The 17,073-nt window shown below is 39.9% G+C and overlaps 2 protein-coding genes across 6 annotated transcripts in view; one reads left to right on the forward strand and one right to left on the reverse strand.

The window, feature by feature from the left end:
* Positions 1 to 5,719, forward strand: part of PTPN2 (protein tyrosine phosphatase non-receptor type 2) — a 33,675-nt gene extending 27,956 nt beyond the window's left edge. For 2 of the 5 annotated variants that reach the window (XM_069778926.1, XM_069778923.1), the window contains exons 9-10: positions 282 to 485; positions 4,937 to 5,719. In XM_069778926.1, the coding sequence (XP_069635027.1) occupies positions 282 to 485; positions 4,937 to 4,958 (226 nt within the window). In that variant the 3' untranslated portion in view covers positions 4,959 to 5,719. Of the gene's footprint in view, positions 1 to 281; positions 4,260 to 4,936 lie in introns of those variants that run through there. The other 3 variants (XM_069778927.1, XM_069778925.1, XM_069778924.1) reach the window with 2 other exon arrangements.
* Positions 5,720 to 9,926: 4,207 nt separating this feature from the next.
* On the reverse strand, positions 9,927 to 17,037 carry PSMG2 (proteasome assembly chaperone 2). The gene is made up of 7 exons (XM_069778929.1): positions 16,901 to 17,037; positions 15,397 to 15,568; positions 14,532 to 14,590; positions 13,553 to 13,671; positions 12,040 to 12,213; positions 10,708 to 10,828; positions 9,927 to 10,282 (listed from the first exon to the last, which is right to left on the reverse strand). The coding sequence occupies exons 1-7, from the start codon at positions 16,967 to 16,969 to the stop codon at positions 10,190 to 10,192; spliced, it is 807 nt and encodes a 268-aa protein (XP_069635030.1). The 5' UTR covers positions 16,970 to 17,037; the 3' UTR covers positions 9,927 to 10,189.
* Positions 17,038 to 17,073: the final 36 nt, after the last annotated feature.

Genomic DNA, 17,073 nt, shown 5'->3' on the forward strand with positions numbered 1-17,073 from the left:
TAGTTCATTCTGTTCCCTGTTGAACATGTAGGTTGAGCACCACTTACATCTTTACATACGTCATTTACTTAATTCATGGGGCTTCACTGACCTGAAACTGTCCACATCAAGGTTGTTAAAAGAGAATAAAGATTGCTTGGTTTACATTTTATGTACTGCTGCCATATACTACTGGTGGGTTAACTATTGGGAGTGTGTTGGGAAGAGGTTTGTTTTAATATTTTAATGGCCTTTTTTCCTGTTCTACAATTTAAGATGTCCCTTTTTTTTTTTTATTTAAGTACTGTCCGAAAACGACTGCGAGAGGATAGAAAAGCTAACACAGCACAGAAGCTGCAGCAGATGAAGCAGAAGCTAAATGAGACTGAAAGAAAAAGAAAAAGGTGGTTATACTGGAAACCTATTCTCACTAAGATTGGGTTTGGCACACTGATTTTAGTTGGCGCTTATTCTTGCTGGAAAATGTATTTTCAAGAACATTCCTTGTAAGTAAAGAGTAAGCCTGTCTGCTCCAGCAGCTAATTTTGCTGCAAATAAATGACTAGGGGTGTGACTTAAAGCAGTAAACTCTCTACACCTGGAATGGGTACAGACCGTTACATACAATAGAGAAGTGATGTAAACTTGATCCTATGTCAACATCTCAGGACTTTCCACTGCAGGTACTTACAAAAGTGAACTGCTGCCCCCCAGCAAAGTTGATGGTTTTTGTTTCTATGAGCAGGTACAAACTTGCTCCAACTGTTTATACACTTTTTAAAATGGTGTTCTACCAGATCCTAAGCAAACCCTGAACCACAGAGGTTTAGCTACTGAAGGCTGTCTGGATTTAAATTTACATGCCTGACATAAGCAATAAACAGTGTTGTATCATTTACATTATTAATGCAAAGAAGTTATCCTTAAATGTGTGTAATGTGTAATGTACTAGTGACATGAACATAAACATTTTATATTCTTATGACCTAGGATAAATATATTTTATAATTGCATATTTAATCTTTTTGTAGTTCACTGTACTTTTAAAGCTCAGTTTGTACAAATTTCTGACCAAAAAGAATTTGATTTTGAAACTAAATGTAATTATAATTTGTGCATGACAATAATAGTGCAACCATTCCCCATATTTTGACTCTCCACTTTATGATATGAGCAGCTAGGGGTCTGAAGGAGCACTTACCAATTTCTACTCTGTTAATTTGCATTCCTTATTTATTTTTTTGTAGTTTTCATTATTTAAGTAAGGCTTGGAAATTTGATTTTTTTTTTATAAGGCTTTTGAGAACTTAGCCCCCACTGAAAAGCATACTGTTAAGTTGATTAATGTATTCAGAGTTCAACTACTGTTTGAAGGCCAACATTGTTAAAGTTCTGACATTCCATTAAATGTGAAACGTAATGTTTTGTGTGTCTATAGATTCTAATTGCTAGAAAGAATAAAAGTCATTCATTAGTAATAGGTGTAGAAAGCACATCAAAGGAAACTGTAGCTGGACTTCCAAAGGTGGTTGTAATAGAAAACAAATGTTGGTAGTGTTCTCCTGTACCCAGTATGTTCAGCTGCATGAGCCACTTCCGTAACTTTGCAAAGCCCAGAACTGCTTTGCAGGTTCCCCAGCACTGTATTAGAGAGGTATGACTTAAAACACTTAATGACTAGTATTTGAGGAATTCCTAGGCTACGGTCGCTTTAAAATTATTCAGCACTCCCTTTCCACTAGTTGGATGATAACACTTTCTAAATAGTATCGTATGTGGCTGTATGTAGCTTGCTGTCATTCAGGTTGAGACCTAATAATTTGTAGTATTGGACTGCACTTTGAAACCTGGATGTTATTTATTCAAGCATTGCCTTGCTGGCCAGCTTCAGAGAAGTTGTGTTTTCTCCCTCCATTTTCCTAGCCTGGTTGTTTTCTGTTGGGTATGGGGTTTGGGGGCTGGTTCTTTTCCCCCCCCCCCCCCCCCTTGTCTTTTTGTCAAGCGTGTCTTGGATTTACTACTGAAAAATACTAGAAGAGCTAGACAATGACTTTGCTCCTTATCCAAAGGAATTAACTTGAAAGGTTTCCAGTATGTTCAAGCTTAGTAGTAACATACCAGGCATGGGTCACAAATAGTCTGATGTTTACTACGCAAAGCTGAGTTGAGTTTACTCTTTGAAATTCTCATTTCACAATAGCTAATACTGTTTTGGACTACGCTGTTTATATAGTAAACAAATGCTTAAGGGTCCAGATATGGAAAACAAGTGTAGTTTCACACAGTTCTGAATTTGGGAAATTGTGTGTCAGTAAAACGAGACGGTTTGTCCTGTGGCATTACTGACCGACTGTACAGCTCTAATTTACTGACGGCTGTGACACAGTATAGGCAGGCAGCTTATGTATTTTAAGACATGTCACAATTTTTACAACCACAGTAACTCTTTTAGCCAACAAGAGGCTTGGCAAAAGATTCTTTTTCTTTAAATTAAGAAGACAGGTTTTTCAGTATCACGTGTAACTGACAGTAGGTGTAAATGTATGTGCCTTATAAAAGTTATTTTGGTTATGGAAAAAAACATGGAATGTAATTAGATGCTTTTGTAACATAAATACTCCAGATTTTATTCTGAATACTTAAAAGCAGCTAAGGAAAAAGTGCAGGCAAAATCTTGACTGAAATCACACTGTCATTTGTCGCCTTTCTGTTTGCATGAGAAAGATTTCCTGGGCCATCAGTATCCTACAGACACAGAGCTCTAACTGTGTCTTGTCAAGCTGTCACTTGGATTTTTTCCTGATTCCATCTTCTAAATGCTGGCTCTTTTGTTTTCTTGATCCTGAGCAGGCATTCCTCTTTTCTGGGTGGGACAGGGCGGGAGGGGGCCATTTTGCATCACCTCACACTCTGCTACCTTTTTGATGCAATAAAGCAGGACTTTCACTTTCAACAGCTGATCTGTAAAAAATTTGGTTTGGTTCTATGATTGGAAGTGTCTTGAGAGCCTTAACTGTTAATAATTTAAGGACCGCGAACCAATACAAGTCTTGGACAGAACTATTTTGTACAGCGAATTGACCGTGACAGTATGAGAATAGGAAGGGAAATACGAGATCTCTTGGTACATCCCAGGAGATAATTAGGATAAAACTCTTCTTTCTGGTCCGTCAGTAATCCTTAAAACCAAAATCTGGGGGAGGCTTGTTCTCCTTACTGCAAACTGAGCCCTTGTGACACTTGGTTATTCTGTGGGATTTAAACTTGCAGCGGTGTTGCACAACTTGGATGTTAAATAAGAACAAATACGGGCCAAAATGAAGAACTGTTGATCCCAGTGACCTGTATCATAGGAAATGCTTAAAGAAAGAGTGAAAATGAAGGGTGTGCCTTCTGACCACTCTCCAGCCTCCCTCCCCCCCCGCCTCAGTTTCTGGCAAGCTGCTGGCTGGTCCTGTGCTGCTTCTAAAATGCTGTTGCACTTGATTGAAAGTGTTACTGTGTTGGGTTTTCCCCACTGTCCTGGAAATATATCACTCAAAATATTGGATGCGTAGTGGGCTTCTCTGAATTTTGTTAAACAATGTGTGACTCTCAGATGAACACTTGTGTACAAATCATGCATGTTTTTACAAAAAAAAAAAAAAAGAATTGCTAGCAAACATTTGGACCTCCATTGCAAGGGGTTTGCAAACTTGGATTTAGTCCTTTAGGTTTTCTGTTTATGTTCTTGGTGCAGGGACAGCCTGCTTAGAGTGATGGTACATCTGTATTCTTCTTGAAGTGTATTAAGTAAAATAAGTGAATTCAGTGTGAAATAGTGATTTGAAAGAAAATTACAGGTTTATTTTACGGAAGTAAGATGTTGCAAGTGAAACAGCTTATTTTGTTAAACCTTGAATAAAATGGTTTACTGACATCAGTTTATATCCCACTGAGAAGGGAAGAGGTGTAAATGTGTATGCCCATATGTGTGATTAGATTGTGCAGGCAATTAAACAGCCTGGCAAGCTTTAAGTTTAACGAATGTTAAGCAAATTATTTAGTTTGCTGTTTGGCGTTATAGTTAAACCTGAGTCACTTGAGGACTGCACAAGAAACTAAATTAATGATGACAAAAGAGGAAGTCTTCTGCATGGCCAAGCAGCTTAAGTCAGAGGACGGGATTTGCAGAGTTGACATAACACACAGGAGTCTTCCTGGGCTTTTTTGTTTTCCCCCAGAGTTTTAGGTCAGTCTTTCATTTTTCTGTACAAAAAATAAATGCGTTCAAAATTGCACCTCTGTCTGAGTCTTTATTGAAATTGGAAGGATAAATACTTGGAGGAATTTTTTTAAAGTGTCTTAACTGATCAAAGAAGGCTGCTTTATGAATCAGTGTAGTGCTTGCAGATCTTGGAAGTGGTTTACTTGTAGTAGTACCTTTTAAGTACCAAGGCCTTTTTCTGTGTTCCTTGGAGTAGAGCCTTCCCTTGCCCCAGAACAAAATTTCCCGTGTGGGGATGTCTTCCTCACTAGGTGAAACCTTTGCCTAGAAACTCAGATTTCCATGCCGCTGTGCCAGGACTGGCCTACAAAGCCATGAGAGGGGATGTTAGTGTTTTGAGATGCAGCCTTCTGTAGTCCTGCTAAGGCCCAAGAGGACTTCTGCAGTGCTTGTGGTCAAACGCAGGAGTAAGTGGTTTGCTGGACTGAGACCTGTACTTGAAGCTCTCCAGCACGTACGTGCCTTATACTGTAACACGGAAATACCTTCTGAAAAGGCAACAGCTTTCCCAGGGTGCTTGCTGCAGGCAAACAGTAGTCGGTAGTTGCTACAGGGAATGCATGAGAAGTTGTTTGGTGGTTATAGTGAGTTGCAAACCCACTGTCTCTTCTTAGTTCTTTTCTTTTTTTTTTTTTTTTTCTCCCTACTGTGTACTGAATCGGTGACTTTCTTTTGCGTTGTATGTCACAGGCCGAGACTGACTGACACCTAAGCCTTCAAGACTTGTGAATATTCTGCAGCTATAAACTGCAAATTATTGACATGCAAAGCGAGACATGAACCCCTCTTCGGGAACAAAAAGTGAGGTCTGTTAAGTACCAAGAAGACCTCAGTTATCTGTTTACAGCGTAAACTGCACCGAGGGGACGAAGACCACCAGCAGCGTGCTACTTTGCAAAACAAAATCATTTGCCATCTTGTGTTTTTATAATGCCTGTATTAATGTAGAAAGATGTAAAAGAAATAAATTAGGAAATATTTTGTTTTGTACTGCCATTCTTATTGTATTTTTATACTTTTTGGCAGCATTAAATATTTTTTTAAATTGACAATATGCTGTTGTGTGCGCATTATGTTAGGGAGAAACTGTTAAGAGCTTGTTTTGCAGAAGAAGAAATGTTTCGCCTTAAGGTTTCCTGATATCCTGTCGTAACTGGAAAACATGCTTTACGCAAATATTTTCATTAATGCTAAGTATTGTAGTTTGAGCTAGGAGGAACTCTGGCACATGTCTTTTGTAATATACCACTAAGAATATTATTTTATTAATCTGACCAGTTGGTTTGGTAATCCTTCTCATGTTTGCTACAAAATATGCACAAAATGTCCAGAGACACTTTGTGAAGGGAATGTCTTTTGTTGTTGATGCTTTAAACGGAGGAAAGATGGGAAATGGGAGTGGGTGCTGAGGGCCAGGTGGAAAGCACACAGCAGCAACCGTGTCTTTAATTAAAAGGCTTTTGGATTGTGTCATCACAGTGTGTTGTATGTATAATATTTTACTTCACATCTCCTGTCGGTGTTCACCCTGACACAGTCTGAGCAGCTGGATTGGGAAGGGGTAAATGGAATACCACTCAAAGGAGGTCTTCTCATGGACTTAGCAGGGTTTCCAGCCCTCTACCTTCTGTAATGGAGCCCATCGAAATTCTGCACTCGATGAGGTTCTCTGACAGTTTCAGATAGACCTTAATTCACCAATACCCTCTATTTAATATGACTGTCTAGACTAGTATGTGGTGGGGTTTTATATATAATTTGTACTTTGCATATTTTTGTAACAAGTTTTTGTACAAATCATAACAGTTGCTGATAGCAGAGCATGGAAGAGGGGGGAGATCCAAGCCAGCTTAAGGCTATTTTTGCTAAAATAAGTAGCAACCAGAAATCATAAATTGGCTTGGAGGCTCAGTCACGAAAACAACTGTATTTAGTGTTGTGTTTAACTGGAAGGTGAAGCTGAATCAGAGGAGCCCCTAATGCCATTACTTGAGCCAAATACGTGCTTGATGCCATCTTGAAATCATCTAAATCACCAGTCTGGTTTGTCTGAATATTTTAATTTCTTTAGATGATGAGTACTGTTCCTAGCCGATGTTGGAGGAGAAAACATCACAACTTGACTCAGCTTTCATCTCCTTCATGTTGGTGCAGCTGCAAGGCCAGGAGCATTCATAATGAGAGACCAAGGTCTGCCAGACTATGGCAGTAAACCCTGCTGATTACAGGAGCAGAGCCTGTTTGTGCCACCGGGGACATCTTTGGGTACGGCTTTCAGCCACTCGTGCCTTTTTACCTTCAGCTATGATTTAAGTTTTCATTGTTTTTGTCCTCTGTGAATTTTGAGTAAGCATAAGGTGTGTGACAACAGGGAATGTGTACATGCTTCATTATTTTACCTGCTGCTATCAGAGATGACTATCAAATATGCAACTGATTTGGTTTATCTTGTGGGGTGTAGAGAGCTGAATGTACTTTGGCCCTTGTCGCACCGTGGACTCTTATAAACAAAATGCTGATTGCTTTTGGTTTTTAAGTGTTTTCCATCTACTGAGCTGCTGGACTAAATTTGATGTCAGGCTAACTTGATGAATAGGCAAAGGCGATAAAGATACAGTAGTTCCAAAACCAGAGCTTTGTTGGGTTTTATTGAGGGCTGCCTTGTGACGGCAGAAGTCTTAGCTCACTGGCCCAGGAACTTCTGACCTGTGCGCTGGTTCTGTTATTTCTACACAAGGCCACAGTTCTTTACTACTACTGGGAAAATGTATGTGAAATGGTGAAGGAAGGGGAGATGCTGCCTTCTGAGAGAAAGGACAATTGAGTGTCTAACTGCAGCCTTAAAAGAAAGGGGGTTGGAAGGAGAGACTTGCAGATTTTCAAATGAAAAACCTGTGATTTGCTGGCTGCCATTTCTTTTTTTCTTTCAATCGTCAAGAGAAATGTCACAGGGCTAGTCATCTTAACAGGAGGACAAAACTGCTGCCTTGTTCTCCAGCAAGGTTTTGGCATGCAGAAGGGTAGGCAGGCAAGGTGGGGGCAGCGGTTAGATTTGCGTGTCCCACGGGCAGGTGGTGGAAGCGGCAGGCTGGGGGGAAGCAGACCTGCACCAGCACCTGCCCTCGGGGGCGAGGGGCAGCCAAGGGCAGCTGCTGCCCATGCTGCAGTGGCACCTGGAGAAGCCACCTCCTTGTCCCGATAAAGACTGAAAGGTCCGGAAGAGCCAGAACCGGTACCTTTTCCACAGGCAGCAGGAAAGCCTTCAGGGTTTTCTCTTTCAGAAAATGGTCACAGTACTGAGTGCTCCCCTTTTTCCTTCTCCTTGAGGCTTTGCTCCGCTGGGCCTCTTGAGGAGGTACTTAGCATCTATGGCTCATTTAAGAAAAATATTGTGAGGCAAATGACACCCCCTTCATTGCTTTTGTCTGATCCTTCATTCCTTCAATACTTAATTTGTCCTCTTGCTACATATACACTTTATAGTAACTTTTTAAAAGTTACAAGGAATCCTTTAGTGCTTAAAAAAGCTCAGCCCTGTCTTTTTTCTCCTCTACTCCAGAGTATGTTTTGCTGGTCACAAGTATAAAAGTGTAAAGAAATTATCAGTTTGAATGCACTACTGTTCAAACACAGCTTCCTCAGTTTGGAAGAGCACAGGCTTTATCTTCCCCCCGACTCACCTGAGCATACCTTGCGCAGAATCCTCTTCCTGCCCTTTTCTGCTAACAACACAAGCTGTGCTGGTATTGTACTTGAAGAGGAACCCAAGAGGAATTGCTGCCAGTTTTGAAAGCTCATTATCGCTTCCCAGCGTTTTCTTGTACTTGGCGTTCTGCTCCATGTTAAGTTTCTGATGAAAAAAATAAGCTCTGTTGCTTTTTTCTTGCTTACAGCACTTGAAGAATAGCGTCAGTATATATTTATGTCTGCAAAACATGTTTCTATCTCACGACTTGCTCTATTCATCAGTTTTTAAACTCCAAGAAACTCCTTGCAATTGTGTCGTTTTGAAAATGTCTCCGATTGTGGCAAAGATGATGCCTGAAAGCAGCAGTCTAGCCTCTGTTATGATGGTTTTGGTTAAGTGCTTAGTAGTTGTAGTTGCAACATCAGATAGCAGATACCCCAATTCAGATCCTGATTTTTTTATTTTCAAATAACGAGCACTACTCTGGGGAATCTCACCTTTTTTTTGTGCCACAGGGTCTATTATTTTTCACAATATGTTAAAAAAAATAAACCACAAAGTTTGTGGCCTGTCTGGAATGGTCAAGTCTTCATCCTTACTATCAGCAAGTAGCTTATAACCCAAGATTTAGAACACACTTTTCTGCAGTATAGCGATCCGCTTGTGGACTGCTCCTTCCTAATTTTGAGAGTGCACTATGGAAGCATTTTTACAACCGTGAATCTCTGATAACAGTAAGCATCTTGCTGGTTAAGACCACCTGTCCAACCAACAATAACGTTGCCATACCTGCAAACTCCTAGCTGGAGGACGCCACAGTTTAACTCACGCTCATTCTGAGGATCTGTGCACTCCGGAGGGGGAGACTACAACACAATGCAGACATCGGGCAAACTCAGGGGATGAGAAGGTTGATGCAATTCTGAGCATGGAGTTCATCATAACTTTATAGAGAGTGTGGAGAATTTAGAAGAGCACCCAGTGATAAAATCATAAGAACTTTAAGCCTTTTAACTGCTTGCAAATACTAAATTTCATGCCTCATACTTTCTGTTAACAGCTGAAAAGAGATGCCAGTAGTGGAAAACTGCTTATGACCACCATGGATATAAAGGTCAGTCACTCCAATGAGTAAGAGCAGAGGGTAAGACCAAGAAATCTTAGTATAATTTTGTACTTTCCACTGCCTGTCTTTCTCACAAGTTGATTGCAAGATTTAGATGAAAAGGTTAAGAAGCTGTTAAAGACTATCTTAAGGGAAGGGGGGCAGGAAAGCCACCCTAGCTACTACTAGTTAACTACATGATGGTACTTTTAAGTTAAAATACACCCAAGGGCTAATTTCAGTTTTCTTAGGGATCTTGCCGTTATGTTACAATGGGGAGCTTATCCAACTTAAAAATTCTAGATTTAAAATTACTGTTAAGTAAGCTGAGGTGACCACGCACTTCCAAAAGATCAAAATGGAACATGTAGTTTTAACAAGTACCATTGTTGTGTAAGTACCATTACACAACTAGTGTCTCAGACTAAGCTTATAAAATACAGATAACAGACTGCCTGCTATCAGGGCAATGCTTTAATTCCTCTACATTTCAGAGCACTGTATTCACCCTCCAGTCAGTCTAAGAAGGCTCATCTACTTGGAAAGCTTTAGCGTCAGCATCTCTGCAGCCCTTGGAAGCAGAATGGAAATTACACAGTGGAAGTAGACCAGAAAAGATAGAACAGGCTGCTATATCACTTGCAGTCTCCCCAGCTGAAGCTACCACAACAGCATTGGGAAAGAAGGCAGAACTAGTCACTCCTGAGCTTTGCTTACATCACCAAGAAGGTTTTGAAAAAAAGCCAAGATCCACAGTTGACATGGAAGAGTAGGGTTTTATCTTCATAAGAAAAATTTATGCCTGCACGTCAATCTCGAGTTCTCAGCTACATTAAGAAGGTGCGCCATAGGCTTTTTCTTAGCAATAACACTTAACCAAAGAAAGAGGTTTTTTAAAAAATATTTTATTAGAAAAAATTTCAACCGAAGTTATTCACTAAACAACTGTACAAAACATATTTCTTTGGTCAATTTGTGAAAGTTACCTTAATTTCTTTAGCTACCCACATCTGTGAAAGAAATTTTTCTTAAATAAAGAATTTATGTACACAACAAATTAAGCTGCTGTTGCTTGGCAATGACTATGTAATCACCTTCTCAAGGGATGTTTGAGACTGCACGTGTGACTTACAGAAGAATTCAAAACTGATCAGAAGAGTGCAGGTGGAAGACCGTTGCCAAAAAGTAAGCGCCAAGAACTTGGTATTTTCCATTGTGAAGAAGTATCTGTGGAATTGTTGCTCTGCAACAAGAACAGAATAATTCTTTAGGTTTTAAATAATAATGATGTAATTCTATCTCTGGCACATGTTTTAACATAATGGGCAGCATTTCAAGTGTCAGTATCATTGTGGGTTGCTTTAGGGAAGAGTACTGGAAGATCCAACTTGATCAAACCTTGACGCAATTTCCCCCCCACACTTGTCAAACAAAGGGACTGGGGTTTAGGTTTGGCTTTTCAGGTGGGGAAATTCCCAGTGAGATTTTAAACCAAAACGTATTTTTAATTTGGCATATACTTGATGACCAAAGGCCAAAATGAACCCAAGCCATACATTTTTAACTTTTCTAAAATTCAGCTGAGTAACATTTTTCATGTGCTGAAGAAAAATGGAAATTACAGATAGGAAATATGAAAGCAAGAACTCTAGATCAAACAGCACTTACTTCGCTTTTAATTAGCTGGAGCCATTCATTAAGATAGTTAACAAGAGCAAATGCATCAGGGATGTTGTCCCCTTCTGAGCAGAATTTCAGAAGAACTGCCATTTGGATTCCTTTTGAACAGCTGCAACAAAAATGAGCAGGCATTTCTATTTCTTGTCTAAATCCAGAACACTTACATTTATGTATTAAGAGCAATAACAAACTGCATATGGCTTGTTACAAAAAACCAAACCCACACAAAAAGTAAAAATGTATGCGCATATATAGATTTTTTTTTTCCCCTCTCCAGACTTCCTTGCTTGCATTTTCACACTTAATGTTCTTTTTCTTAGTCTTGAATTTGTTCTTTGCTTTGTGAGGCAGGAATCCTCGGTCATGAAAGAGTTACTCAGGGCCTCTTTTACATACTTAGTTTGCATTTTTGTGCTAGTGGGGCATTTATACAGATCCTTTGATACAATCACTCCTTATCTTTCTGTGTATTTCAAACAGCAGTTTTGCACGCTGCATGTTACTACTTTACTCACAATATTCCCATTTTTTCATTTAGATATTAATATTATTATTTTTTTAAAGTTTTTTTTCCTAAAGTCCTGGGAGGTCTTTTCTTTTGCATTTGTATGCTGTTTCCATACCAAAGTCAGTACAAAGGTAAGCACGATATTAATAACTCCTGCTGTTGGATGCAACAGTTTGGACAGGTGCCAAAAACAATAGCTAAAAAAATAAAAGTTAATTTTCCACCTGACACTTAGAAACACCTTTTGCAGAGCTAACAAACACAGTTGTACCATAATGAGCGAGTACTACTATCCAAAATTTGAAACTCCGACATGCTTTCAGCACAACTTCTGATGCACACACCTTTTAACAAAACCCCCACATCTAATTGTTTGCTGGCCCTGAAATCTTAACTCTTTCTTAGTGCTCAGAATTTTTTTTTAACAACTGATGATGGAACTATTTGTCACAGGAAACAGTTTTAGTTAAAGTATCACAAGTATAGGAATTTTACTATTTACAAATTCTGGTTTGCATAAAATCAGATACCAGATTAATCACGATCTTAACTGTAAAGGCTTTATTATTTTCCTTTAGCCCACTCACTTATATTTTTATCATATTTTAACTTTATGATGCAGAATTCCCTCTTTTTTTCCCCTCTTAATTATGGGCTTGATCTGGAAGAAGTTCTATTCCTATAAAACCCTTCTCTATGAAAAGAGGGACCTTTCTTTTCCTACAACATAGTGGTTTAAAAGATAATTTTACACATGTACTAAAAAAAAAAGACTTCTGATACATTTCCGTGCTTGTCTTTGGGCAACTCACCTCTCAGTAAATAATAGTTTTGTGATGCCACCTCCAGGAATATGTAGAACTTTTTCTGTATCATTTATTCCAGGGTAAGCTGCTATTTTTTCCATTTCTTTCCAGCTTAGCTCCTGCATAAGGCCTCCAATTGCTTTCTCAAGATCAGGTGTAAGTAGGTAGCGTAGTGGTGTCCTAGAAACAAATCAAGAATACAGTCAGTCTGACAATAAAAGACACTACCAGTGTTATAACTCGTGACAGAAGGAAGCTGCAAGCATTGAGGACATCACACCTGCAATAAAGAATTGCATTGATATTCCCTTCCTCCTCAAATCAAAGTTTAAAAGTAGTCTGTGGCCTCAAAACAGTACAAACTACTCAACTTTCTGCCACAAATAGAACTAAGGTACCCTCTTTTTAGAGGCTCAAATGACTGGCAAGTACCAGATACATAAGCACATAAATTGGAGAACTGCTTATGGTTGTTAAAATGATTTACAAATAAAATGTGCTTTTTCTTCCTTCAGATAGGAGGTGATTAATTTAAGATTTGTTAGGGTAAACTTGGACTTCACCATGATATGGTATTTTTAATAAGCTCCCACTACAAATATATGCAGGCTTCAGTCAAGTCTAAGTGTTTTCTGAATGCACTACCTTCACTCTTTAGTCAATCTGCTATAAGAGGGTTACTCTGTGGTGCTGAGGCAAGGAGCGGGGGTGCACACACGTGCCTGTGTGTGTTAAATCACCACAACTTATGACTCCGACTACATCGAATAACGGTCAGTCCCTCTCATTTCATTCTGTGTTAGCTGGCCATTCTGCAACTGTATGCAAATATCACTGCTAACTCTATCTGGGACGTACATGGACCTAAACCTCCTATAAGGCCCTACACATTTATAGTCTGAGGATAACAATTGCTCTTTTGCAAAAACAATGATTTTTGTTTGTGTTAAATCACCAATTATGATGTCCTCAATCAGCCAGTAATGGTTGTTTTTTAAAGGGGTAATATCTAGTAAGAGTACATATAGTCTGAACCTTGCAGTTGCCTCTCAGCAAATAAGAATTGATAACTTCCTATAAAAAAAGAATGACAACTTACTATACTGAAGAAAACCTTCAAAATGCAGAACAATGAAGAAGAGATAAGAAACTAACCAATATTCTAATTAACTGTTAAAAATCTAATCTGTGATCTGTGTGTTAGGAGCTAATCCCTGACATTGCTTGCAGCCACAAGAAATTAAGAAGTTAAAACTGAGGCTCTGTTGCCTGACAGTGCAGGCCAAGTCCAATTTACTTACAGCTTACTATTTGCTCAGTGCTTTCGACAGTAGTCACTAACAAAGTTCAGAGACTAATCCTGTATAACATAATGTTTTAATAGGATATGAAGTATTTTATGATCTATGTACACAGCCAAGCAAAAGAACCCTGCCAGAAGTACTCAGTAGAGGGAAATATGTCAGTTTGTCAAAAAGAAGAGAAACATTAATTAGGTCTTTTAATGACACAAACATACCCAAGCAGTTGCTCATCATCGCGCTGGTATGCATGGCTGCTAGACAGAAGAACGATTCTGGCACATTTGCTACTTTTCACCCAAGAAAGCAATGTTTGACAGAATGGCCTGTACTTGTTCTTTATGCAAAGAAAGAAGAAAAAAAAAGTGAAAAATATATTGCGTCCTTAAAAAAAAGCCAAAAGCCAACAATACTAGGTGTTAAATATAATGTTTAGCAGTGATGTTAATTTTTCTTCATATCCATTTAGACTTCAGCTTCAGATATATTTTTAAAAAGCAGAGGACTGCTCTGGATGTTTAGTTAATCAAAACTACAAGTATAATGATAAAAATTATCATTAACACCATGTTAACAACAACAGTACCATCTGTTTTGTGTGCCATTAATACCAATGGAAAAAGCTTTATAGTAAGATGGGATGGTAGGATCACACAGTATTTTTTCACACTTTGAACTGCTAAAAACCGCAGCACAAAATTTTTTCTGGCATGGTATTCTGCTTATTTTAAATTACAGCCACTGTCCAGTTAATGAGTAATTCTAAATTCTTCATTTTTTACATAATGAATGCAGTTTAAATGAATATAGAACACTATGAAATAAGTAAATTGGAGTGACACTGAATATTAAGCTATTGCAATAGAAGAACCCACAAAAACAATAAATGTAGAGAAAAAAAAAAAAAGACAAAACCCAGACCATTTTGTATTTTCAAGACTGTTAATAACTAAAGATGTATTTACACTAAAATCTACCAATATAGGTGGGCTGTTATGGGGCTTGGAAAAAAAAACCAAACCCCAACCCTCAGTGAATGCAGAAGTCAGTTTTTGTCAGCTAAAACTGTATCAACTGCAGAAGTTGTTATAGCACAAAGCAGAAAAATATTTCTGCTAGGCCACTTAAAGTATTTGACAGCAGAACTATTCAAACTGAATAATGAAGTAAGAACAATCAATGAACATACCTACCTACCTTTATAAAAGGTGATCTGATCTGCAGAACTACAAGTTTCTTTGAAGGTAACGAATACACTACAAGAAGAAATAAATCAGTTTTGTAAGAAGAAAGCAAGAAAGAGATCTGGGTTTAGAAGTATCCAGATTTATCCAATTTACAAACTTCAGGATAGTAAACCTTTCAACTATCAATTCATATGGGAAAGCATGACACTATCCACAGCGTTAAAAATACGTAGTGTTGTGCATTGTCTTCACTGGACTTAATTTTGCTAAATTCAAAGGATTGAATGAAGAAAAATATATGAAGATCTGCCTCCTGTAATGATTCAGATAATCTCTTTATGCAGCTTTGCAAAGATTGACAGATTATTCTGAGATTTCCATGTTTTAAGAGGGAAAAAAAAAAAGAAATGCAATGATCAATGTAGGGAAAGAAACTAAGAATTTGAAGTGGGGACAGGGAGAAACACCACATAAGGAAAAAGGCAAACATAGGTGGAAAGGAAGGAAGAAGAGAGAATAAATATCCTTCCACACCAGAAATTCAGCTTGCATTCCAGTAGTTTACTGTAAGTATGTGCACACTGCATGTTGCTATGGCTTAAAACCACAGAGAGTTTTGGCTGCACTATAATATGGTTGAAATTCATCATTTCTTACTGGTTCCATATGTCAAACTTGTTATCCAAAATAACAATAGTAACAGTTTCCTCCGTGAAGCGTAAATACGTTCTTACCTGTAAGTTACTGAAGTGGTTATTACTGACCTTAGTTTAAACATTGTTCACATAAGCAAAATGTAACAACAACAAAAAAAGTAAATGTGACATTCTTACACCGTATGCAGCTTGCAAATGCATTCAGCGTTCAATACCCACCTTCAGCATTTATACTCAGCTCCATTGAATTTTCTTCTGCTGTTGCATATGGATTATTTCCAACCATTGGCACCAGGCAATCAGTGTAAAAGTAACCAACTTTAGTCATGTCAAGCGTGGAAATCACTAGATCTATTGCCAGTTGACCAACATTTCCCACTGACACTGCTGGCTGAAGTAACAGAAGTAACTGAATTACAGTGTGTTTTATGGACGATACAAGATGCTCTTCAAATAGTGAAAGCTTAAATTACTTAAATTCTGGTCAAACATAATTTCTAAAGTAATTTCTACTTCTTAACAGATTACTAATACAGGCATTGGTCCCTGTCCCACAAAAACATCCTGACCATTTCTGTGAATAATCCTGTCTCACTATAAACTTAAAGGCTTGGAAACTTGTCTCCTCCCTCTCTTTTTTTTGGATACAGAGTAGATAAGTGTCACTCTGATGACTAAGGCCGAGATTGGCAGGCCTGACGTGACACCTAATGGTAAAGTTAATATTACATATTAAACCTGTATATCTCAGCTTGGCTCATCTACAAGAGTAGACTGTTCTTCATCTTTTCAGGACAAAACCGCTAAGGGTCATCTTAGATTCATTTTATAGGAATTACCACCAGTTATCACCAATCGGGGCTGATACCGGCCTAATCTGATGGCACCAAAAATCAAGAGCTTGTGTCCTTCTACAGAAACTGCTACAGGAAGAAAACAGTAAAATTTTCGCTTGCTTCCCTGTAATTTATAGGCAAGTCTGTGTCTACGAATTGCTGCTGCCACCGGCTGCAGCAACACACCGAATTTGACGCTGATGAGCTCGCGGTGAAAGAGGACATAGCAGCACTGACAGAGCGTCATGACCAACCGGCTGGCATCCAGCAGCCAACTGTTACTCCCAGACACAGAAACCAGCCGAGGTCTATTTCCTCTGGCTAGGCAGCTGATGGGGAACGACTTCCCGTGCAGCCTGCAGAGTCATCGCGGGCCGCGCAGCCCTCACGCAAGGTGATAAGGCTACCTTTAAGTAATACCCTAAAGGGACCCACTGGCTTGACAGGAGCAAAAAACACGGGGGGGGCGGGGGGGTGAGGAGGGAGACGTTGACGGAAACGGGAGAGACCGCACCAAGCTTTGCTGGAAACGGCTCTGGGAAGGACGCCTGCAAATCCTCTCTCACTCAGCAAAACATCCGGCAGATGTACGCAACCGCCCGCCCGGCGCCTCTCCGCCTTCCGGCGGCCGAGCACCCAGGGCCGGCCCCCGGCCGGAGGAGAGAGAAAGACCAAAGCGCCCCGGCCCTCCTGCCCCACAGGCGCGGGCGAGCCGGGCAGACAAGCCCCTGCCCGCGCCGCACAGAACAGAGAGAAGCCCTCCGCGCCGGGGCCCCGAGAAGCGGCCTGCCCCTCTCGCCCGCTGCGGAGCGCCCCCGTTGGGGCAGCACCCCCTGAAGCCCACCGAGGGCGGGAGGGAGGGCGGGGTTAGCAGGAGCGCGACTTACCATGAGCAGAGTGAAGCCTTTAAAGTCGGAGCCGGCGGAGCCGCCGCCACGGCCGCAAGGAACAAACATGCCGGCCGCGAAAGAACGGCCGCTGCGCCGCTCTCCTCAGCGGGGCGGGCAGGAACGGCCGTCAGCGCCCGCCTCGCGCCGTCGTGGACGGCGGTTGGGGGCGG

This window comes from Haliaeetus albicilla, chromosome 3, assembly GCF_947461875.1.
Source record: "Haliaeetus albicilla chromosome 3, bHalAlb1.1, whole genome shotgun sequence".
In the NCBI taxonomy this organism is placed as follows: domain Eukaryota; kingdom Metazoa; phylum Chordata; class Aves; order Accipitriformes; family Accipitridae; genus Haliaeetus; species Haliaeetus albicilla.